The sequence below is a fragment of the Notamacropus eugenii genome, chromosome 1 (genome assembly GCF_028372415.1).
Source record: "Notamacropus eugenii isolate mMacEug1 chromosome 1, mMacEug1.pri_v2, whole genome shotgun sequence".
Classification (NCBI taxonomy): Eukaryota; Metazoa; Chordata; class Mammalia; order Diprotodontia; family Macropodidae; genus Notamacropus; species Notamacropus eugenii.
Window position 1 is genome coordinate 279,368,949 of NC_092872.1, and position 24,105 is coordinate 279,393,053.

Consider the following 24,105-nt stretch of genomic DNA (forward strand, 5'->3'; position numbering starts at 1 on the left):
AAGGAATCTTTGTCATCAGGAAATGCTTAATGTATATTCACTATAATATTTAAAAGGACAGTAATATATATACATATTTTAGGAAAATGTTAATCAAAAATGAGCTTTAGCACTTAGAGGGATAATTTTAATCAACTAGAAAATGTAAATAGAATACCCCATTCTTTCATGATATGGAATAAATAAGATTTTGAAAATACTTAACGTTTCAAATACATATTTGAAACATTTGTACAGCATATTTGAAAATACTTGATGTTATCAAAATTTCTTGTTTTTCCCTCCCTTTAAAGATTAGATCAATTTGACCTTTTATGTCATAGAAAGCATAATTAGAAGGGCCCCTAACGTATGCCTGAACAAGAAGGCTCTTCTGTTCTTACATCTTCTTCTTTCTCCTGTTCGGTATTTTTACCCCAGTTTAACAGGGTCAAAATAATACCCATGGACAGTCCTTGGTCTAACCAGGATTATTTCAGAAACTGCATGTAAATAAATGATCAAGTCATGAAGCAGCAAAATAAATTTTTCCAGAATCCTCTTATTTTTTTTCTTAACTCGTATTGATTTTATTTTTTATTTTTTTTGGGTGGGGGAGGTATAATTCTGAACCTGTGGTCTCATTACGAGACTACCATTATCTTAGAAACCTGCTTTGGACTCTTAGGGAAATGAATCAGCTTGTCCAAGACAATACAGAGGATGTCTTAGAGGTGCCAGTTGGATCTAAGACCAGCCTGCTCTACATAACACTATACCCTGCCTTTCATTTAAATTAGGTCCTGTTAATTCCATCCTCCAAATAGATTTGTTAACAAGTTCTGTTGAGAGACAAAGACTTGGGATGTTGATGTTAAAAGAATATGTTAATAGATCATAACAAAACTACCTGAGCATGAAATAAAAAGTGGGCACCTGCCAAAATAAGATCCTCTTCATCTGTTCACAAAAAAAAAAAGGGCTCGGAAAGATTCTGAGATTGCTGGTCCATGTGGGCACTGTGTTAGTTGCTGGTCTGGACTGCTTTGGCATGGTGGAAAAAACACTGGATTTCTTGGTGTCAGCAGCCCTGGTTTAGGATTTGTGTTTTGTTGCATCTTTCCTTTTTCCTTAGGTGATTTTCCTTTTCTGGACCTCAGTTTCCTGCCTGTACCATGGGAGTGGGAAGGGGGTGGCACATACATGCAGTTGGACCAGAAAATCTCAGGATCCTTTCAAGCTTTGGATCCTGTGATTCTAAAGTACAAATTCACTGAGCCTCAGTTTTCTCATCTTTAAAAGTGGGTGGTGATATGCTCCAGAGGATTGTGGTGAGGAAGTAACTTTATAGTACTTCTAGTACTGTTGTTTAACTGTGAACAGCTCCAAAATACCTGCAGTGTCTGTATCATTTTAGAATTTGGAAGGAGATTTTATGTATGTAAATGACCATTTTAACTTTTCTTTTAGATGTGCTGAGAGACATTATGATGCCACCAAATTTAACTGTAGAGGTAAGTACCTGGTCCTGCCATTGGCTCAGGTTTGGAGGCAAACTTCTGCTCAAGGAATAATTCAGAATGTTAGAGAAAGTGTCCCCCTGTGTTAGAGAACTGGTCACCCTGAGATTGTAATTGGTTTCTAGAGCTTCAGTTGGATGGGATTCTAGGAGTTTGCCTGTAGTTCAGCCCTACTGAGTGCTGGGGAAACACTGTGTAGGAGATAGACTGTTAGTGTTCATTGTGGCTTGGGCTCTTGTCTCTCAAGTGTGTGGAGAATTATTTTAATTTATTTTTTTAAGCCGTTATGTGTTTGTTACTAGTAGATGATTTGTTATTTCACTGTCTCACATAAACTCAAATTAGTAACTGAAAGAGCAGCTTAGAAAAAGCTGCTGTTATCTGTGTTAGCATTGAAAAGAAGGGTACTATTTTGTCATTCAACTGAGCCTCCATCTCCTTTATATTTTGAAAGGATGAACCGTGCTTGAGGATGTCCCTGCTCTTGATGTAGGCACTTTTTTATAGGCAGTGGAGGTCAGAGAAGTGGAGGAAGAAGAGAGAAGGACCCAGAGACCTTTCATCACATGGCAGGGTCACCTGGCTGACCTACTTCAGCACCTACACAGTGCTGCTCTCTGTGGCTGCGGAGTGGGGATGATGCCTGGCTTGCCAAGGCCAGAAGTCTAAAGGAGTATAAGTGGAGGGATATGATGGATTAGTGTGTGGAATGACAGAATACATTTTCTCTAGAATTCTTCTGTTCATTGATTAAACTCCTTGCTTAGAAAACCTTTGTCATCGATAGCATTTATAAAATTAACCTACCTCTGGCTGTGTAACAATTCAGAGTAAGAGTAGTGTCTGATAAAATGGATTTTGTCTAACGGCACCATTTCTCTTTTTGATGTAGTTGCACAATATCCTTTTGAAGATCACAACCCACCCCAGCTAGAGCTCATCAAACCCTTTTGTGAGGATCTTGACCAGTGGCTAAGTGAAGATGACAATCATGTTGCAGCAATTCACTGTAAAGCAGGAAAGGGACGAACTGGCGTAATGATTTGTGCATATTTATTACATCGAGGAAAGTTTTTAAAGGCACAAGAGGCTCTAGATTTCTATGGGGAAGTAAGGACCAGAGACAAAAAGGTGAGTTGTGTGTGGATATTTTTTGCTTCTCTTTTCCCAGGGCCTGGAGCCTCCTTATTTTTATAAGGTACCCCCCTCCTGGAACAGACACATCACACTTACTTCATTTGCCCAGTCAACAGAAAATCATGGGATGTTTTGCAGGCAGTATAGTAGTTCACTTACAGCTTATTGCATGGCATCTTGACTTCAGATTTTGTATTAAACCCTTGGTGTTTCTTCCAAATGAGCAGACGGGTAATGTCTGGTTCATTGAGTTTTTGTGAAGCACACCACTTGTTGTTGAATTGTTTTTGAATCTTTATAAAGCATTACATATAGAAGCCTGTGAGTTACAAGTCAGACTGATATGTCAAGTATGTGTGGAAATAAATTGCCTTTGGAAGGTAAGTTTGCCCTTGTGATAAATTCTCCATGAATTTTTTTCTTTCAGTAAAGAGTTATTATCCTAACTTTATTATGTGGGCTGGATTTTTAAGAAGTCTGAAAAACAATCATTTTGAAAACTACAGAGTCCACTGAGAGTGTCCTTTCCCAAAAGTCTAATCAGGAAGGCATTGATGGCTAACAACTCCTATATTCACCTTCTCATCTCTATAAAATGTTTAAAAATAGTCTTAACACATTGAAGATTTCCTTAACAAAAGCATGAGGAGGGAACAGGGAAAGCCTTTTGTGGATTACTTTCTGTAGTGGACCACATCTTTACAGTCACACAACTGAGAGGTAGAGAGGATTTTGGATCCTGGTTCTGTTTGTTAATTTAAAAAAAAAAAAAAGGGACTCCCTAGGATAAATGCAGACTTGAAGTCTCTCCTCTTTGATGCATGTGTTAATGTTATACATGATGTGGTGACACGCAACACTGTTACTATTAGTGTTCAGTATGGTATAAACCAAGACCACACAGTCTCCCTTCATGTGTTCCTCAGTGTCAGGGAGGGTGAGCTTTGAGGTCCCATCATCCTCTACAGAGTCCAAATAAGAGAATTCCTCCCTGGGGCTGAGCTCTTCTGGTCATTTCATACTCATACTAATTGCATCTGACCTGGGAACACAGCAGTCTTACAGTGGTAGGAAGGAGATTAACTAACCATTCCCAGGAAAAAAGCAAAAGAAAATGGGAAGTACCTGTGGCCCAGACTGTGATGTGGCAGAATGGCCATCCCAGTGAGATACAGCCATGTATTCTATTTCAGTTCAGTTCAGTAAATATTCAGTGCCTACTACGTGCCAGGTATTGTGCTTGAAGGTAGACGCATAGTGGTGGAGCTTAGTTTAGTTATAATCGGTCAGCAAGCAGTCATTAAACACTTAGTATGTCCCAGGCCTTGTACTAATTTCTGGGAATAGAGAAGCAAAGTTTTTGTCTTCTAGTAGCTTCTATTTTTGTGGGGGAAGACGGCCCCTAAAAAGGAGCTGAAAAGCATCAGGAATGGGGAAGGTGGAGATGAGTGAGCCTTGCAGCCTGCAGAGGGATGAAACCATATTGGGCCTGAGCTGCCTCCTTGAATTAGAAATTCTGGGCTGAACTAGTGAAGCCTCAGAGGTAGAGAGGTGTCTGGGAGGTGGTGGTGGTGGTGGAATGAGTTTCTTGGGTGAAGGGCTTTCAGGGGCAAGATAAAGTTCTGTGGAAATGAGCCTTTGGGGCAGCCTGGAGAGAGGTGATTACCCATTACTCATTGGGGCTGGGCCATCTTCTTACAGTAGAGTTGCTGAGTTAAGTAATGAGCTAGAGTCAGGAAGAGCCAAGTTCAGGCCTTAGACCTGACCTTGTCTGATACCGGATATATCATTTAATTTCTGTGCCTTAGGCAAGTTGCTTGGATTTATCAACCAAGTTTTTGATGGGCCAAGATCTGTGTTGGCAGAGGGAGTCCCTGTGTGGAGATAGACCACAGTGAGGAGGTCATGGGGCTCTTTGTCTGTTTATTCACTCATATGATCTATTGTGTGTGTGTGTGTGTCTGTCTGTCTGTCTGTGTATCTATCAAGAGACAAGGCTCTGTGCTTTTCATGGTGTAATCAATACTATTTGAGAATGAATCTAGCCAAGTATTGAGGGATCATTAGGCTGTAGGCTGTCCTATCAGGTGATGGAGTCTTTGACCATGGCCCCCAGCCCTCTGTGCCCCTCTCTGTCCCTCTCAAAGCGTGATGCAGTCTTTTTTTTTTTTTAAGTTCATTAATTCTTTTTTTCCTTTTTATTCCCAGTTTATTTATTTTTAGTTTTCAACATTCACTAACATAAGTTTTAAATTTTCTCCCTTTCCCTCCCCAAGATGGCATGTAATCTGATATGGACTCTACACATACATTCCTATCAAACACATTTTCACATTAATCCTGTTGCATAAAAGAATTATAGTGAAGTGGAGAAACCATGAGAGAGAAAAAAACAAAAAAGGAAATGATCTACTTCATTCTGCATTCCAACTCCATAGTCTTTTCTCTGGATGTGGATGGCATTTTTCCATCATGAGGCCTTGCTGAAAAGGGTTATTTATCAAAATCAGTCATCACACACTGTGACTGTTTCTGTGAACAATGTCTCCTGGTTCTGCTCACTTCACTCAGCATCAGTTCATATAAGTCTTTCCAGGATTTTCTGAAGTCTGCCTGTTCCGGTGATGGAGTCTTTTACCCTGGCCCCCAGCCCTCTGTGCCCCCTCTCTGTTAGGGAAGTGCAGTGATTTATCAAGGTTGATAGGAAGAGCAGGGGATGAGACTCAGAACCTCACACGTTCTAGGCCATCCCTCAGCGTGAGGGTCTATTTTCTGTGTTTGTGGCTGAATCAGTTTCTAGGCTCTTTTGACCTTAACTGTGACCACTGATTGACATTGCTTAAACTTTTTTAAGAAATAGTGAATGTATTAATGTCTGGGGCTAGTTTTTTAAACTTGCTTCCCCTTTTTCAGTGTCAGAATCTTGTTAAAAGCATCAGGTTGGTATTATTTCATATGCATGTCATATCTTCACATTTTTATTTTACTGATTTGGTATTTATTTTGATCTACAAATTGATCTTGTGACTGTACCCATAGAAGTAAGAATTATTCCTACATCAACAACTAAAGAATTAGTTTCATCTTTTGGTGCTAAGGTTTGGGCCAGTTAGGCTGTGATTGACAGGCTGCCACCTCTGATGGTATCCATGGCATGTCAAAGTTAGAGGAATAATAATAGTAGCTAATATTTTTCTGGTGCTTTGAGGTTTGCAAAGTAGTTGTATATATCATTTGATCTTCACAACAGTCCTATGAGTTATATTTTATCATTCCCATTTTACAGATAAGGAAACTGAGGCAAACAGTTGAGTGACTTGCCCAGGGCCACATGACAGCTAGTTAGCGTTGGTGGTAGGATTTGGATTTGGGACTTCGTGACTCCAGGCCCGATGTTAGAGCCCCTCCACACCCCATTTACCAGTATATTAGCGTGAGAGAAGGAAATGGACCAGCCTTCCATGGGCCAAGAAAGAAGGGGTTGGGTCATCTGCACTCTGCTTGGGTCAATTGTCGGTGTGGACTCTCTTTGTGCTGCTGCAATTCAAGAGCCTTGTCCATGCTGCTGATGCCCTGCTGGAGAGCCTGAATCACAGAACATAGGCTTTGCTGGGCTCTCCGGACAGGGTTCTGGATGGTGAGGTTCCAGAAGCATCATTTTTATGAGGCACCTGATCATTCCACCTCCCACAGTTCATGATTGAGCAGAAGCACAGAGACCATGCTCATGATCCTTACAGGAGTTGAAAAGGTAGAGCTTATTTTTAAACATTTGCAGCCAAGTGGCTCAGTGGGTAGAGCGCCCCTCCTGAATAGCTCAGATCTGGCCCCAGACACTGACTAGCTGGGTGACCTTGAATGGGTTACTTCACCCTGTTTGCCTCAGTTTCTTCATCTATAAAATGAGCTGGTGAAGAAAGTGGCAAACCACTCCAGTGTCTTTGCCAAGAAAACCCAAATAAGATCGCTAAGAGTCAGGCACAACCCAACAGCATCATTAAACATTTGATGGTCTTCTCCCAATTAAGTCAACAGAGGCTTTAATAATTGGTTACTTTCTTGCCAAAGAGTAATGTGGAATATAGTGAAAGATATGTTGGAAAAAGTGGCTTAGGATTAAGAAATGAGATCACGTGCTTGTAGGTTTGTTCCATGTTTAGATATATGATTACTTCAGGAAGAGAGTTAGAAGTCCCTGGGTGTGGCAGGCACCAATAATATCACTTTAGAATGCCAACTGATTTGCAAAACCTTAACTAGGAGCTCAGCATGAGATCATGAGCAGATTCCCACAATGGCCATGTCCATATGTTTGTCTCATTGTGTGTCTTGAGATCACTTTTCTGGCAGGATGTGGGTAACATGCTTTATCATCAGTGTTCTGAGTTCATGGTTGGTTTTTATGTTAAATAGAGTTCTTACATGTTTCAAAGGTGTTGATGATCTTTTATAAATTGGTCTAATTTTACTTATTTTACTCTGCATTAGTTTATATGAGTCTTCTCAAGTTTCTCTGACACTATCTCATTATTGTTTATGGTACAGTAATGTTCCCTTCCATTCGTATACCATTTATTCAGTTATCCTCCAAATGATGGGCACCCTTTAGTTTCTAGTTCTTTGCCACTACAAAAACCCTGATGTGTAATATTTTTGTGCATATGAGACTTTTTCTGCTTTCTTTGATCTCTGTGTGGTACAGGCTTAGTAGTGGTATCACAACTAATGGGCCAAAAGGTATGCAGAAGTTCCAAATTTCTTTCCAAAATGGCTGTTCACAGTTGATCTGAACTTTATAAGAAACCATAGATTTCAAACTCATCACTCGACCTGTAGATGTTAGGTTCCATTTGGAATTCAGGGAATCTCTAGTGTTCCAGCTTGGCTGATGCCCAGTTCATGAAGAGGACTTGTATAAGCCAGTTTGGGAAAGAGCTTGTATTCTCTCTTGAGGTCATCAGAAGAGTTATCTTTGCTTCAGGAGAAAACATAGAAGAAGGAAAAGAACTAGCCCTAGATCAGAGGATCTGACTTTTACTATTGCTTATGATGAAAATTACCTGTGTGAACTTGAACAATTCCCTGATCTTTCTAGGCGTGTTTCCTCAATTTGTAAAACAAAGAAGTTAACCCTAACCCTAAAACAAAGAAGTTAAAGTAGGTGGCATTTGGGAGCACTCTTAGCTGTGAATCTCTGTCAGATAATTCTAACAAATATGTGAATGGATTAGAGAGAGAAAACACTATTGGCATTGAGGCCCAGCGGTGGCTAAGAGTTGAATGGAGAGGATGGTTGTGATGGAGAATCCAGGTGAGGAAGAGGGAAAAAGCCTTAATCTAGTCTGGGCAAGGTTTTGGGGGGAGAAGGGGATAGATACATTACATGTTGGGGTCAGTTTTGAAGTACTGATGGGCCATACAGATAGGTGGCCATGTCTGGCAGGTGTGAGTAGTACAGACTTGAAGCTTATCTACAGAAATCTCTGGAAATTACATAGATTTGGTAGTCATCCAGATAGAGGTGATAACAGCCCCTGGGAGTGGTTGAGACCCCATAGGGAGAGAATGGCAGAAGAAAAGTGAAGTTCTCTCTTCATGGGAGAGAAGAGAGAGGACACCACATCTGAGAGCTTGCAGGTGGTGACAGGGTGGGGCAGCAGCTGGTTAGGATGCTGAGAGGGAACTGGTCAGAAAGGAAGGAGGGGGGCCTGGGTAGAGCAGGAGATCAGAATCTGAGGGGGGGGGGAGGACAGAAAAAGTGCCTCCAGAGAAACCAAATTGGGTTCCTTTGTGATCTTAGAGCAATTTCAGGTCAAAGGTCAGATTAGAACACAGGAGGAATGAGGACATGGTTTTGTCTGTCTAGGAGTGACAGGACAGTAGGTGCCTTTAGTAGCAGTGGAGATGCAGGATGCCTCCATGCAAATTATTCTGTTTGGGACTCAGGAGCCCAGAGGGATTCTCTGAGCTTGGGCAAGTAGTTAATTTCAAGCCACAGTTTCCTCCACTATGCAAGAAACCGTGTAAGTGGTGAGTCTAAAATGAGAGAACCTGGGGCCTTTCAGCTCCTGGCTTCGGATTCAGGGTGCCACACACACTCTCCTGTTGACATTTTGTATCTCACTTTTTACGGGCCCTAAAACACCATCCATTTCATGTAACGTTTTTGGTTCATCCCAGCATCCTCCTGCCAGTGCTCTCTCCTTCCTCAGATTAGCATATGTAGCCTTCCCTGTGAGCATGTTGTCATCCCCACTAGATCCTAAGCTCCTGAGGTCTAGGAACCATTTTTCATCTTCATCTTTTTTTCTCCATGGCCTGGCATGGTTGTTTGTTGCATTGGGTTGCATTTCCAGTGCAGAATTTGTTGGGGGGTGTGTATGTCTTTCTGTCTGTCTGTCTGTGTTGCTGCCCATTATAACTTTTGGTGCTTCTTTTAGTGAAATCCATCTTGTGGTACAAGAAAAGAATCAGAGTGTAAGTGGAAGAACACGCTGGACATGCAGATAGAGACCTGAGTTCAAGTTTTGTTTGGGCATTTTGCTGCCTGTGTGATCTCAGCAAGTCACCACACTGTCCCAGTCTCATTTTCTTAACAGAAAGATGGAAGGTCTTATATAAGACCTTATATACTTATATAACTTAAGTATCACTAGGATCTTGGTGAATCAGTCGTGTTTTATTTCATCTGATTGTGAATTCCATTTCTCAGGTTAAAATAGTTGCCATTCTATTGTGTCGTCTAAACTGTGAATGTTTAGGTGATATTAGTCTAGAAATGACTTAAGAATCTGGTGGCATGTGTCCTTCTATCAGTTAATGTATTCAGCTAATGGTGATATCATGGGAAGCGGACTTTTCGTTTTTGAGTATGTCACGAGAATGGGGTGGGGCAGGAGAATCCTAAAAACCTTCCTGGTTTTTATAAGGATCTGTGATATCATTGGCATACTTAATATCTCTCTCATTGATCACAATAAATCTGTTCCCTTGTTAGTGGGACATTGACTGCATCACTTGCTGTTCCTGAACCAATCATTCATCTGGTAATGATCCCCTGGACCAAGGGTGGGGAACCTGTGACTTTGAGGCCACGTATGGCTTTCTAGGTCCTCGGGTGTGACTTTTTGACCAAGTCCAGGTTTTACAGAACAAATCCTTTTATTAAGGGGATTTGTTCTGTGAAGTGTGAATTCAGTGAAAAGGCTGCACTTGAGGACATATGACCTCAAGGCCACAAGTTCCTCACCCCTGCCCTGGAACCTTAGCTGACTTTCTGTCAGCATGACGGCCTTCATGATCCCTGTGTCCCTTCCATGTCATGATAAAGCATCTTCATATAACTTTATCTACTAAAAGAAGTTGTATATCTGTTGTGTTACACTGAGAAATTTAAATTATAACTTTTTTATAGAACAATCATACTACCTCACATTTATAAGACACTTTGCATTTTACTAAATACCTCTTTTGAAACAGCTTTAAGATGGTGTTTTACAGATCACAAAAGAAATTGAGTAGTTTTGTAGCTTGTCCATTCGAGAGAAGTGGCAGAGCAAGAGACCCAAGTCAAGCATTCTTTCCACCAGGCTTCCCCTGGTCAGTTTACATTTGTCTGACAAGTACTGATTGATAATATTCATCCCATGCTCTTAGGAAAGCTTGACGTTATCTGGACGTTAAATTGGTATTTTTTTTTCTTCTGAAAATTTTATTTATGAATTCATTCCTTCGTTTTTCAATAATCTAAAGATTATCTCCAGAACTTGCTGTGAGTCTCTATTACAACTGTGAATTTGATTTACTTGGGATATGGGGGGGAGAGTTGATAGGAGCGCTCTTGTGCATCAAGTGCATTCTCTCCGAGCTGTTGGGGTGTTCAGGCCTCCTTGCTTCCTGGTGCTAGTGCTAGGCAGGGGTGGCCTCTTTTTGTCTGGTCAGTCACAGATGTTCTCCTGAAAAAGACCAAGATCAGAAAAAGTATAAAAAACCTCTTCCAGTATTTCTGTAAATGCTTTAAGTGTAGACAAACAATTTCAATTTTTCTTGAAAGTTTTTGTCCAGTTTCTGGACAAATTGCTAATGAGAAAGAAAAAAATCTCTGATTTTGTTTTTCTTTTTCCCATTCAAGTTTTAAACATAAAATAAAAATTCTACTGTAGTAAACTTAGCCACATCCAAACAACTTAAGATTGATTTCACCTCAATATCTATGTTCTTGTTTCGAATCAGAGATCTGCCTTTTTGCTTCCCTCTTTGTCCTAGCTCATTCCTCTGGATGACGAGAATGAATGCTCATGTTTCCTTGGGAAAACTCCTAAGGTGTTTGGAAGTGGCTGTTGCATCCCCCTTTAACCTTTCCCTAGTCCAATGAAAATGTTACCAGTTCCTTTAGCAGTTTCTCAGAGAATGTGCTTCCCTGGTCACCTGTTTATGATCAGAAAAGGTTTTAAATGGTGGTTTTGGTTTAAGAACTGACCCTGACTCCATGTGTGACCTTCCCAGTGCCAGCCCAGCCAGGTGCATACTGGTGGCTTCTCTGAGGCACCTAATCCAGCCCGTGACTCCATTTGTCTTGTTTTACAGCTGTTTCCTTACTGTTTTGTTAATAACAGACATTGTAGTTAATGAGAATCTTATCTCTCTCTCTTTCTTTCTTTTTCTTTCTTTCTTTTTTTCTTTTTCTTTCTCTTTCTCTCTCTTCCCTCCCTCCCTTCCTTCCTTCCTTCCTTCCTTCCTTCCTTCCTTCCTTCCTTCCTTCCTTCCTTCCTTCCTTCCTTCCTTCCTTCCTTCCTTCCTCACCAGCAGTAAGTAAGCCACATTATTGCATTTAGGCCCATTTCCTATTATAGCCTGTGATTTCATTATTGAATTCAGATTGTTTTCTAACAAATTAACTGTCTCAACTTGATTTGTGCCCTTGACTGTCTGCAAACAGGCCTTCTTTGCCATTATCATATTGTGCTTTAAGATTTACAAGGTTTACAAAGCACTTATAACTTATTTATCATCATTACAAGCCTTGTGAGGTGTAGGTGCTAAAGGAATGGTGCCAGTTTTCCAGATGAGTTTCTATGTTAAGTGTCTAGGGTGGCACTTCTCCCTCCAAGTCTAGTATACCAGCCATCCCATCATGTTGCCTCTGCCTTCTAATCTCATGCTTGCCCTGCCATTCATCTCAGAGTGGGCCCAGTAAGTGCGGAGTGCCTATTCAAAGATAGTCTTTTGGCCTGGCATCAGTGACTGCCTTCCATGAAGCTTTATGTAGTTTACAAATGTTTCTGAGTTTATTTTATCTTTATTTTCAGTGAGTAAACATTTATTAAGTACCTCTTACGTGCTAGGCACTGATAAGTGCTGGAAATAGAAAAAGAAGCAGAAGACAGACCCTGCCCCCAAGAAGATCCCAGTCTAATGGGGGAGACAACAGTTAAATATGTACAAACAAAAAAAAGCAGGAAATAAAAGATGAAATGTGTGAGAATTCAGAGGGGTTAGAAAAGGCTTCCTTTAGAAGCAGGGATTTTAGTTTGGACTTCAAGGAAGCCTGGAGGCAGAGGTGAGGAGGGAGAATATTTCAGAAGAATAGAGAAAGATAGAGTTAGTCCCAGGCATGAGAGACAGCCAGAGAAAATTCCCAGGGTAGGGAGGTGAGTTGTCGATGTGAGGAGCAGCCAGGAGGCCAGTGGCCCACAATGGTGGAATCTAATCTGACCCCCCTTATCATGAGCAAGTGGAAATCCAGAGAGTTTGAGTGACTTGCCCGTGGCACAAAGGTCTCCAGAGCCAGTGCTGCATCTACTGTAACAATAACAGCGACAACACTGATATTCCAGTGGTGAAGAGAACCTGAGGCACCTGGACCTCGTGGTCCAGTGGATAGAGCTCTGGGCCCAGAGTCAGGAAGGAAGCCCCGAGCCCCAGTCTGGCCTTAGTCATGTACTAGCTGAGGGACCTTAGGCACTTCATACTGTGTCCTTAGAATGACTAACCTTGGCCTCAGAGGAGGTGAGAAAATGTACCTCTCCTCACTGGAGAGGTGACGGGCTGTGGGTGTGGAATAGTGATTATCCTGTCAGACACAATTGATATGCTCATTCATTTGTTGAACTGCCTTCTCTCCTCTCTTCCTATGTGAGTGAGGGGGCCATAAATTTGAAATAAATGTGTTTGGTAAAAAGTAACAACAGAAGGATGTTTCTAAAAAGAAAGGTTGTTACTTAATTCTAATATCCCCTGGATTTAATTTGATATCACTGCTGATTTGCAGAGGCCTTTCTCTAGAAATCACTACCCCTCACCTCTGCTCTGTCATCAGACAGGTCTTTTTTCTTACATCAGGGACTGGTTCATGGGAGCTCCTTCAGTAGCTTGCCTTCTCTATGCTGGGGGCAGTCGAATTAAATATTTGGCATTGTACTCATTTGAACAAGATGGATAAATAAATAACTTTGATAAGTAGAATAATGCCTCATTTGGCCAGGCTTTACCTAGCAAATGAAGTCTAATAAATCAATTAATTTTCTAGATAACTTAAACTTACACCTTCAAATGCCGAAACTTTTTTTAAAAATGTAACCATTTTCTAGGAAAATCTAAACTGTGCACTTCCCTGCCTTCTTATCCAGACGCATCTGCTTCCAACCACGCTGTACCCGCAGTTGTGATCCAGCCCAAGGTCTCTGACCGTATCTTGAGTGTCTTCCTCTCCCTTTCTTCCCAGGATCTCATTAACACGCATGGGTTCAGGTGTTTTATCTCTGAAGATGACACTCAGCTTTGTGGTGTCAGCCCTGATGTCTCCTGGGCTCCAGGCCTACATGGCCATTTTGCTTCCTGGACATTTGGAACTGGCTTTCCCATAAGTGCCTTCCACTCAGTGTGTCCAACACCAAGCAAGTCATGCTTCACTGAGGATCCTTTGTTCTCCCTTGTCCCCCATACCTACTCAGCTGCCAGTTTGAGGTTCCTCCTCTCCAGCATCCCTGGCATCTGCCCCCTTCTGTCCAGAGGTTCTCTCCAGGCCCTTCTCACCTCTTACTTGAGCTCTTGCAGAAGCCTCTTCATTGGTCTCAAATGCATCATCACCAGCTGCTGGTGGTCAACCCCAGGGGTTCCTGCTCATTACCCAAAGGGTCAAACACACCTCTGTTTCTTGGGCAACCCTTCTGTGGCCCAGACTATCCTCCTGCCTGGAGTGCCCTCTCTCCTCACTCTGCTTTCCCTTCTTAGAGTCCTTAGAACAGGTGCTTATCTATAACCAGAGAAGTTTCCTGATGAGGGCCTGACTGATGACAGGAATCTGTTTCTTTGTTCTGTTTCCCATCTGTTGTGACCTGGGAACCCAGATGACCTTGCTTATTGCGAAGCAGAGGTGGCAGAAGGGCCCGAGGTTCTTTGGCTTAGGACTTCAGAGTAGTGGATCTCTGTTTCCAGAGCTAACACACCTTGTTTTGCTTACTTCAGAGATCAAAGCCAGATTCTAGAGCATTGATGTGCTTTCAGGAAGACTTTGTGATGGACAGCTGGGGTATCTGATAAAAGGGATGCTATTTGTAATCTAATCTGAACAGATTGTTTCATTCAATACCAGTATTGATCTGGTTCTCAAGATTTATTAGTTGGATTTTTTTAAAAGTCATAACAAAGGTAACATTTCTGCTGTCTTTCAATGTCAATATACATTATTTGGTGGCTAGAGGGTGATTAATTTGGTGCATTAAGTGAAAAGACTGATGAACACTTAACAGTTTTTTTGTTTTTTGTTTTTTGTTTTTTACAATTATCTTCTCTTTTTTCTGTTCCATAGGGAGTAACTATTCCCAGCCAGAGGCGCTATGTGTATTACTATAGCCACCTGTTAAAGCATCATTTGGATTACAGACCAGTGGCCCTGCTGTTTCACAAGATGATGTTTGAAACAATTCCAATGTTCAGTGGTGGAACTTGCAGTAAGAACACTTACCTTATTCTTGTTGGTTGTAACTTTTTGCTTTACAGAACTAGAAAGCCACATAAAAACCTGAAAGGATGATGGCTAGATAGCCAGTTAGGCAGAATGGGCATCTTATTCTGGGCTGCATAGAGGTCTCTGCCCTCTGGGGTTGTTAGGGAAGTAGGAAAGTAGGAAGTAGGAAAAGGGGGATGATGATGATGATGATGATGACGATGATGATGATGATGATGAAGAAGAAGAAGAAGAAGAAGAAGAAGAAAAAGCACTTGTGTTCTTTTGTACCTTTTCCAGTGACTGAGTCTGTGTAAGGTTTAGGGTAGAGAGATTGGAGGTGGATGACTGACATTGCTTAGTGAGAACCACAATTTCCCTGGGCCACATTTTTCGTGTCTGTACGAGGATGAATATATTTATGCTCGTGCCTCACAGGGATGCTGTTTTTTTTTCCTCCCAAATATATTATTTATTTATTTATTTTCAGTTTACTGCATTCACTTCCACAAGACATTGAATTCCAAATTTTCTCCCCATCTCCCACCCTAGGACAGTTTGTATGTACCCCATCCACTCCTTCCCCCAATCTATTCTTCCTTATATCTTCTCCCCCCCACCCTCGCATCCCCCTCCCCTCTGTTTTCCTGTAGGGAAAGGTAGATTTCTATACCCCATTGCCTGTACATCTTATTTCCCAGTTACATGCAAAAACAATGTTTAACATTCATTTTTAAAGCTTTGAGTTCCGTATTCTCTTCCTTCCTTCCTCCCCACCCACCCTTATTGAGAAAGCAAGCAATTCAATGTATGTCATACATGTGTAGCCATGAAAAATGTTTCCATAATAGTTATATTGCAAAAGAGTAACCATATTTCTCTCTCTCCTGTCCTGCCCTCCATTTATTCCATTCTCTCCCTTGCTCTGGCTCCTCACAGTAGTGTTTGCTTCTGATTGCCCCTTCCCCTAGTCTGCCATCCTTTCTATTATCCTCCATCTCTTGTCCCCTTCCTCCATGCCTTCTTGCAGGGTAAGATAGATTTCTGTACCCAATTGAATGTGTGTTATTCCCTCCTTAAGCCAAATTCAAACACCTCCTCCTCCATTGTTAAAGCTCTTTCTTGCCTCTTTTATGTGAGATGGTTTGCTACATTCTATTCCCTCCCTTTCTCTTTCTCTCCCAGTACATTCCCCTCAACAGTTAATTTTATTTTTTAGGTATTCTCCCTCCATATTCAGCTCACCCTATGCCTTCTGTCTATACACACACACACACACACACACACACACACAAATATATAGAGACATATACACATATAGACATACATATACACACGCATGCACGTACATACATATACATATATACATGTATACATTAACACGCACATCCTCTAACTACTCTAATACTGAGAAAGGTCTCATGAATTGTAAATATCTTTCCATGCAGAAATGTAAACGGTTCAACTTTAATGCATTCCTTAAGGCTTCTCTTTCCTATTTACCTTTTCATGTTTCTCTTAATTCGTGTATTTGAAAGTCACATTTTCTGTTCAGCTCTGGTCTTTTCAACAAGAATGCTTGGAAGTCCTCTATTTCATTGAAATTCCATTTTTTCCCCTGAAGTATTATACTCAGTTTTTCTGGGTAGGTGATTCTTGGTTTCAGTCCTAGCTCCTTTGACTTCTAGAATATCATATTCCAAGCCTTTCAATCCCTTTGTGTAGAAGCTGCTAAATCCTGTGTTATCGTGATTGTGTTTCCACAGTACTTGAATTATTTCTTTCTAGCTGCTTATAATATTTTTCCTTGACTTGGGAACTCTGGAATTTGGCAGCTATATTCCTAGGAGTTTTCCTTTTGGGATCTTTTTCAGGAGGTGATCAGTGGATTTTTTTCCATTTCCACTTTACCCTCTGGTTCTAGAATGTCAGGAAAGTTTTCCTCGATAATTTCTTGTAAGATGATGTCTAAGCTCTTTTTTTAATCATGGTTTTCAGGTAGACCAGTACTTTTTAAAATTATCTCTCCTGGATCTATTTTCTAGATTAGTTGTTTTTTAATGAGATATTTCACATTGTCTTTTATTTATTCATTCTGTTGGTTTTGTTTGATAATTTCTTGATTTTTCTTAAAGTCAGTAGCTTCCATTTGCACCATTCTGATTTTTTAGTTATTATTTTCTCCAGTGAGCTTTTGGACCTCCTGTTGTATGCTTTGATCTTCATCACCCAAAAGGACCAAAGAAAATAAGCTTTTCACCAAGGAAGTAACCTTCTATAGTGTTATTTTTTTCCCCCTTTTTGGATATTTTCTGAGCCAATTATTTGACTTTCGAGCTCTTTGTTAAGTGGAGGGTATACTACCCCAAGTTTCAGAGGGTTTGTGGAGCTGTTTTCACAGATATCTTTAGGGACCTGTAAGTTCTCAGTTCCTCCAAAATGGTATAATCAAGGGAGAGGTATTTACTCCTCTCCTGGCTTATGCTCTCGTCTGTGAGCAACCAGAAACACTCTTTTTCTGCCCTAGAATTGTGAGTAGGATTCCCTCTCCTCAGCCGCCACCAGCTCCGCCACTCCAGTGCTCCTCCTAGACCTAGGACTGCCACTTAGGACTGTGACCCAGATCAGCCCCTCCATTCCCGCCACTGTCAGTAGGCTGTGAACTTCAAAGTCTGGCCATGCTCCCCTCTCACCCAGATGAGAGAGCTTTCTCACTGACCTTTGAAGCTGTCTTTTGTGTTTATGGGTTGAGAAGTCTGGAAACCTCAGTAGCTGCCAGTGATTCAGCACTGTGAGGCCTGCCCCAGTCTTGTCTGTACTGGCTCAGCATGGGCCATGCTGTGCTCTGAGCCCCATGCAATAGACCCTTCCTGTTGTCCTTCTAGATTACCTTGGGTTGGAAATCTGTTTCATTTTGCCATTTTGTGGCTCCTGGCACTCTAGAATTTGTTTCAAGTCATTCTTTATAGGTGTTTTGCAGCATTTGCGGGGAGAGCTTAAGCAGGTCCCTACTTCTACTCCACCATTTTGGCTCTGCTCCCCGCCTCCCCGCCGGGATGTTGTGAGGAAAAAGCTTTGTGATCCTTAAAGCATCCTCTAAATGTGAGTTATTAACAATTTTGCCAGATTAAAATCATGCCTGGCAGCCGCCTTAGGTAGAACAATCGGATGTCTTATTAGAGATGGAGGCTTCAATCTAGAATCCTGGACCAGCTTCTGAGTAGTCTAGTCATCAAGGCCTTCACCAGGTCATGGGAAGGCTGGTTTCACTGCTCACTTCCTTTGAGCTGTTCGCTCTTGCTTGCTGCTTCTGGCAAAACTAAGGAATATCCTGTCATCTGGAGTTGTTGGGGGCTTTGACTGGGTGGAGTTACCAGGCAGAACTGGAAGAGTAGAGAGGGTCCCAGGGAGCTGGAGAGGAGATCTTTCTGTTTTCTATACTGATCCATCCTTAGCTTCTCATTCTCAGTCTGCTGCTGTCTTTGTGTCTATTACTGAACCCAATTAAAATACAATTGGGGATTAACAAAATAGTTGGAAAATGTCATGCTGCGTTTTCTTTTAAGTGTATATGTGGCCTGCAGAGATTCTTACTATGTATGGGTTAGCAACCTCTGTTTTCTGTTTGAGTTTGACACCCTGTTATATAGGATGAATTTGTGTGAGAAATGTAAGGAGACTCTGAGGCTGCTTTTCAAATCTAGGTGTGACATCATGTGGAACTTAAGGTGATCTTAACCCTGAATTAGAATTGATTAAAGAAGGGATGGACTCAGTCTAAAGGAAAGCACTGGGGAAGAATGAGTTAGTAGGCGTGTGGTGGGTGGAGTGAGAGAGGTGTGTCTCCCAAGATCCTAGGCAATGTGGACCTTGGAGAGCAGTCACACAGACTGAGGGGGTGGGGAGTGGGGCAGCTTCCTGCTCTGGCCCCAGGAGCCAATGCTCACTCTGAGAGGGAGTGGTTAGTAGCTAAGAGCCTATTTCTTGGTGAAAACTGTCACAAATGCTAGTGCCTGTTAATTCTGCCTAGTTTATCTCATTTGTAGAGTTGTTTGCATGTTTGTCTTTTCTATTAGACGGGAGTGCCTTGGGAGCAGAGACTTAACTCTCACCTCTCTTTGTAGCCACAGGACTTGGCACCTGGTGGTCTTGTTGACTGACTGATTGACATTTATGAGGCATTTTTATGCTGTAATTTGCCAGGTGCTTTCCTCAGGATAGCTCCATCAACCAATTGATCAATAAGCATTTGTTGAGCACCTACTATGTGCCGGATGCTATGCAAGGGATACAAATGCAGAAATTAAACCCTTGAAGGACTTATTCTACTGAGGTAAACATGTACATACATACATACATACATACATACACACACACACACACACACACACATATATATATATATATATATATATATATATATATATATATATATGAAAGTATCTTCAAATTACATACACACACACACACACACACACACACACACACACACACACACTCAAAATCCAAGGTAATTATGGGAATCCCTGGCCACTGGGGGTAGGGGTGGGGCTCAGATAAAACTTTCTGCAGGACCTGGCCATTGGGATGAGTCTAAGTGGCAGAGGTGACCAGGGAGGTGGAGGGTCAGTTATGTGGGAGAGCAGGAAAGTCAGTCTTGCTGCATCATGCAGGAAGGGAGTATGATGTGAAACTAGGTAGGAATTGGGGCCTGGATGAGGGATGCGGCTGTGGGAATGAAGAGAAGGGACCCTGGGCAAAAGAAATTGTGGATCAAAGGATGCTGAGATGGGGCAACTGATTGGACTGGTGGGATGACCCTAAGGTTGGGAATCTGGATGCTTGGAAAGATGGTGCAGACATCAGTGACAACAGATAGTTCAGAAGAGGGGTTGGTCTGTTGGGAAAAATGATTCTCTCTCCTACTGAGCTCATAATGTCTTCTAGGTATCCAGTTTGAAAGGTCTGACAAATAGCTGAAGAGATTATAGATGGATGTCTAGATGAGAGTCATCTTCACAGAGATGCTAATGAAACAGCCAATGAGGTTGGTCAGCCACCAAGTGATGAGTATAAGAGAGAGAATAGAAGCCCAGCCAGGACTGAACCTTGGGGTCCCCCCAGCAACACAGGGTGGATGATGAAGCAGTGATCAGAGAGAGCAGGGCCACATGCCCCTGGAGAGAAGGGGGCTGTTGACAGAAGGAGGGGAAGAAGATTGAACAGGGAGAAGAGGGGTCAGGGTTTGTTGGCAACAAAGAAGTGGTTGGAAGTTCTAGGAAGAATTTTCCTTTTCATTAACAAGGTCAAAGGCCAAGAAATGAGAGGAAAGACAGTTGAAGGGTGCAGGCTGTGAGAAGAAAGGGGGGGCAGTACCAGGAGTGTTCTTTAAGGATGGAGGGCAGATTTCCATCAGGGCTGAAAAGCCCCATGAACTTTTGCAGATGAGAAAACTGCAATCAGCATCGCTCCAGTGATTTGCCCGAGGTCGCAGGCTAGTGCATGCTCTTTCCCCATTCCTACAGAGCCTGGTATGTAGCTGGTGCTCATTAGTAAGTGCTAGCTTGATTGTCCACTTGGAGAGCCAGGAAAACTTAGCTCACCCTTCATTTATTTTCCTGCTCTCCCTACCTAATAAACCTGCCTCAAACATCCTAATGCCCTTATCTCCTTTCCTTGATCAAGGCTTTTGCTTAAATTAGAGCAGGCTTACCACCTTTGGCCCCAGAGTAATCTTGGCCAAAGACATCCTCATTTGGGTTTAATAATCTTGTCTCCAGGCTTACCAAGACTGCTTCTTGTTTCTCTTTTGAAAAATAATTGATTGCCAAGTAAGAATGTTCTAAGTGTAAGAGAGGCTAAATTAGTAGGCAGCTTTGGATTCCTTCATTTTGATTGAGGTCATATTGATAATTTTTCCATCATAGTCACTTGGTTCAGTACCCAACAGAATTTTTTACAACAGGTTGGAAGTTGACTGTTTTTATCTTTAAAAATTTAATTAGTTTTTGTTTTTAAAAATGTAGTCCTGTTGTTTCTAGATGGATAACATTGCACTGTTTCTTGTAGGATACTAGTATTTGTGCTTCAGTGATATTTTATGAGTTTTAGAGATTTTTGACTTAGCTTTAAAAATTTGACTTTTGGAGCATTTTTATGCAAGTTTGTACTTTTAGGCTCAACAGTGTCAGAATACTAAAACCTTATAATTAGACATTTGGTTTCTCAAGGCTTTTCACTAAATTATATGTTGATCATAATGAACAAACATTTTCCCCTTTCCTTGTGGTCACATAGAACCTTGTCAAAAAGGCTACATCCTACTGGACGTCTCTACCAGGATATTGCCTGGGCACCTCAGACTTAGCTTCTTATCTTCCTCAAACCTGCCCTCAGGGCTGGCTACCCTCTTTATCTGAGGCCCCTCCATCCTTCAGGTGCACAGATACACAAGATGAGTCATCCTCAAGGCATCCCACCCCACCCCCAATATTCACTCAGTTGTCACATTGTCCAGTCAGTCAACGAACACTGGCTTAAGTGTCTCCTGTTTTCTGGGCACTTTGGTAGGTGCTGGTGATACCAAAAAACTTAGATAAGTTAATGAGCTGACTTCCGTAGCTGCTGTTGCTCTTGCAGAGTCCTTTGCTTTCTTCCTGGGGTCATCCCACTGGGTGCTCCTGCAGTTGTCCATATGGGAAGTCTGAAGGGAGTCCAGATGGAGACTCTCCTGCTGTCAGCAGCAGAAGGAGCTACTCTCATCGACTGACACTCTGCCTGGACTCATTTCCAGTGTCTAGCAAACTATCATCCCATTTTCTTTCCTATCCCTTTGATCCTGAATCATAGGCCTCTCCAACCCTAGGCCTGCTCTCATCTGCATCTGCCTTGCACCGCACGTGCCATGTTTAGTCCTGCACTTCTTTCATTGTTGCCTGAACCACTTCCTCCACTGAAAGTGCTCTCTCCAGAGTTGGGCTGATCTCTTCTCTGGAGCATGGCACACGGCTAGCCACCCTCTCCCTCCTAGGCCTCCTCCCATTTCTCTGACCACTCCTCTGCTAGCTCAGTCAGCAGTTTATTTGATGATGAGATTTGGCAACTTCATGTTTATCTGGGGTGAGAGTGATGAGTTGAGATGCCAGGGACGTTGCAGAATTCTAGTGCCTTCCCTCTGTGGTCACCTTACAGTTTATCTTGTGTGCAGTTTGTTTGCATCGTTAGTTATGTGTTGTCTCCCCATCAGACAATGAGTTCTTGACAGTAGGGACTAATTTTTCCTCTCTGTGTATCCCCAGTGCTTAGCACAGGGCTTGGCACATAGTAGGTGCCTCATAAATATCTTAGATGGACTGACTGGTAACCCAGATAGAAAAAGGAAAGGTCATAAGAGAGATGGAGTTGACAGGAAAGACAAAGAATTCTAGTTTGGGCCTGGTGGTTTTGAGATGCTGCTGTATAAGATCCAGTAAACAAGTAAAGATGTCAGACTGTAAAGAGACAGGGATGAGATGTACAGTGCTAGGAATCACCTGAAGAGAGATACTAAACACTTCACAAAGTATTTCAGATGCAGCCCTTTTTTCTCTTTGGTTCCCCCCCCCCCCCCACACACACATTTCTGGCCTTCACCATCCACTGCCTGGAGCATCATAGTCAGCTCCTGGAGCATCTCTGTCTTGAATACTCCTCAGCCCAGCTCACCCTCCACATGTCACCAACAAGCTTTCCTGTCACCCCTGCTTAGTAAACTCCAGGAGTCCCCATTACATTTCAAGTCAAATATAAAATCCCATGTTTGATATTTAATTCTCTTCACATCTGCCCCCCTCCTCCCTCTTCAGTCTCTCCACACAACCCCACTTCCCACCTGTGAGCACAGTTCTCTTACCTAGTTTACATGTAGAACATACCCTGACCCTCTCCTGCACTGGCTGGCTCCATACCTTCAGTGCTCAGTGACAGCAGTGCCCAGTGTCAGAGCCTCATTGTAGCCAGGTCCTTGTTCTCTGGGTGCAAGGAGCATCCTTTCCACAACAAGCCAAGGCCCTTTCTTCTAAGTGACAAGATGATTAGATTATTATAACTTTATTGTAACAGTCACTGGGCCATCCCAAAATCTTTCCTAAGTGTCTGGAGACAATGACCTGATGGATAGAAAGAGCTTTGCAAACCTTCCTGTGCCACATGTCAGTAAAGCGAAGCCTAACTTTTCTTTACAAACTTCATGTTTTTACATTAAAACGTGAGTTCTCCATAGGATTTGTAAAACGATCCATTGTCCTTTGGGTCCAGTTACACTTAGCACCTCTAGGAGGACAGAGAAGGGGAACAGTGACAAAAGTCTGTACCTGCAATATAATTTGGTCTGAGAACCTGGCTTCTCTTAGCGTATTGATTCATTGCACATTCTGAAATACAGTTAGGATCACGATACCTACCTCCTGAAAGACAGAATAAGTGAACCAAGGTTAGCCTGGAATCAACAACCCCATGAATTTGGAAATTTGAGTGATTTGATAGAACTGTACCTATTGTTCTCCGTTGCTAATCATCTGATGAGAATAGTGGCCTGAGAGCCACCCTTGACTCTTCCCCTCATTTATTTAACTCCTGGATCTAATCAGTTGTTAAGCCATTCTGTTTTGTTTCTACCTTCCTCTGTCTCCTGGTATGGCCACCGCCTTGGCACCTGGCACTTGTCTCTTCTACCAGGACTTGTTGCTGCTTCGCCACTGGTCTCTGCTGAGCCAGCCTTCCGGCCACACAGCTGCTGAGTACATGGGCCATGTCTCTCCAGTGCTCAGGAAGCCTCAGGTGACTTCCAAATTCCCCGTCTCTCTGCATACTGCATTTTCTTTTCAAAAATGGAATAAGAATATGGGGCACTTAATGCAGTGAGGAAGATCCAAATTCACATCCAGCCTCCTTAGACACTGAGTAGCTGCATGTCCCTGGGCAAGTCACTTCCCTTCTGTCTGCCTCAGTTTCCTCATGCGTAAAATGGAATCATGATAACAACTACCTCCTAGGGTGATTGTGAGGCGCTAATGAGATAAAATTTGTAAAGCACTTAGTTCAGGACCCGGCACATAGTAGTTGTTTCATAAATGTTAATCGTTCTGATGTTATCCTCCATCATTTCTTACAGCACAGTAAATCTCCATCATATTCCTGTACCACAATCTGCTTACCCTTTCCACAATTGATGAGCTTCTACTTTGTTTCTGGTTCTTTGCTGTCACAAAAAATGCTGCTCCAAATATTTTGGTGAAAGGAGGATCCTCTTTGAGTAGGTATTGGGGAGTGGGTAAAAGCCTAGAAGTGAAATCTCTGGGGTCAAAGGATATGAATGTTTTCTGCATTTTATATGCATGATTCCAAATTGCTTTACAGAAGGGCTGTACTGATTCATAGCTCCACCAGCAATGCACTTGTGTGCCTGTCTCCCCACAGCCCCCCCAACACTGATTCTTCTCATCATGTCTCATCTTTGCACTTAATAAATGCTTGTTGAATTGG

General features: G+C 42.2%; 1 protein-coding gene across 1 annotated transcript in view; it reads left to right on the top strand.

Annotated features, from left to right (window-relative positions):
* The window catches only part of PTEN (phosphatase and tensin homolog), a 76,941-nt gene that overhangs the window by 44,326 nt on the left and 8,510 nt on the right, over positions 1-24,105 (top strand). Inside the window, exons 4-6 of the mRNA XM_072628950.1 lie at positions 1,450-1,493; positions 2,392-2,630; positions 14,446-14,587. Of these exons, the coding sequence (XP_072485051.1) occupies positions 1,450-1,493; positions 2,392-2,630; positions 14,446-14,587 (425 nt within the window). The remainder of the gene's footprint in view (positions 1-1,449; positions 1,494-2,391; positions 2,631-14,445; positions 14,588-24,105) is intronic.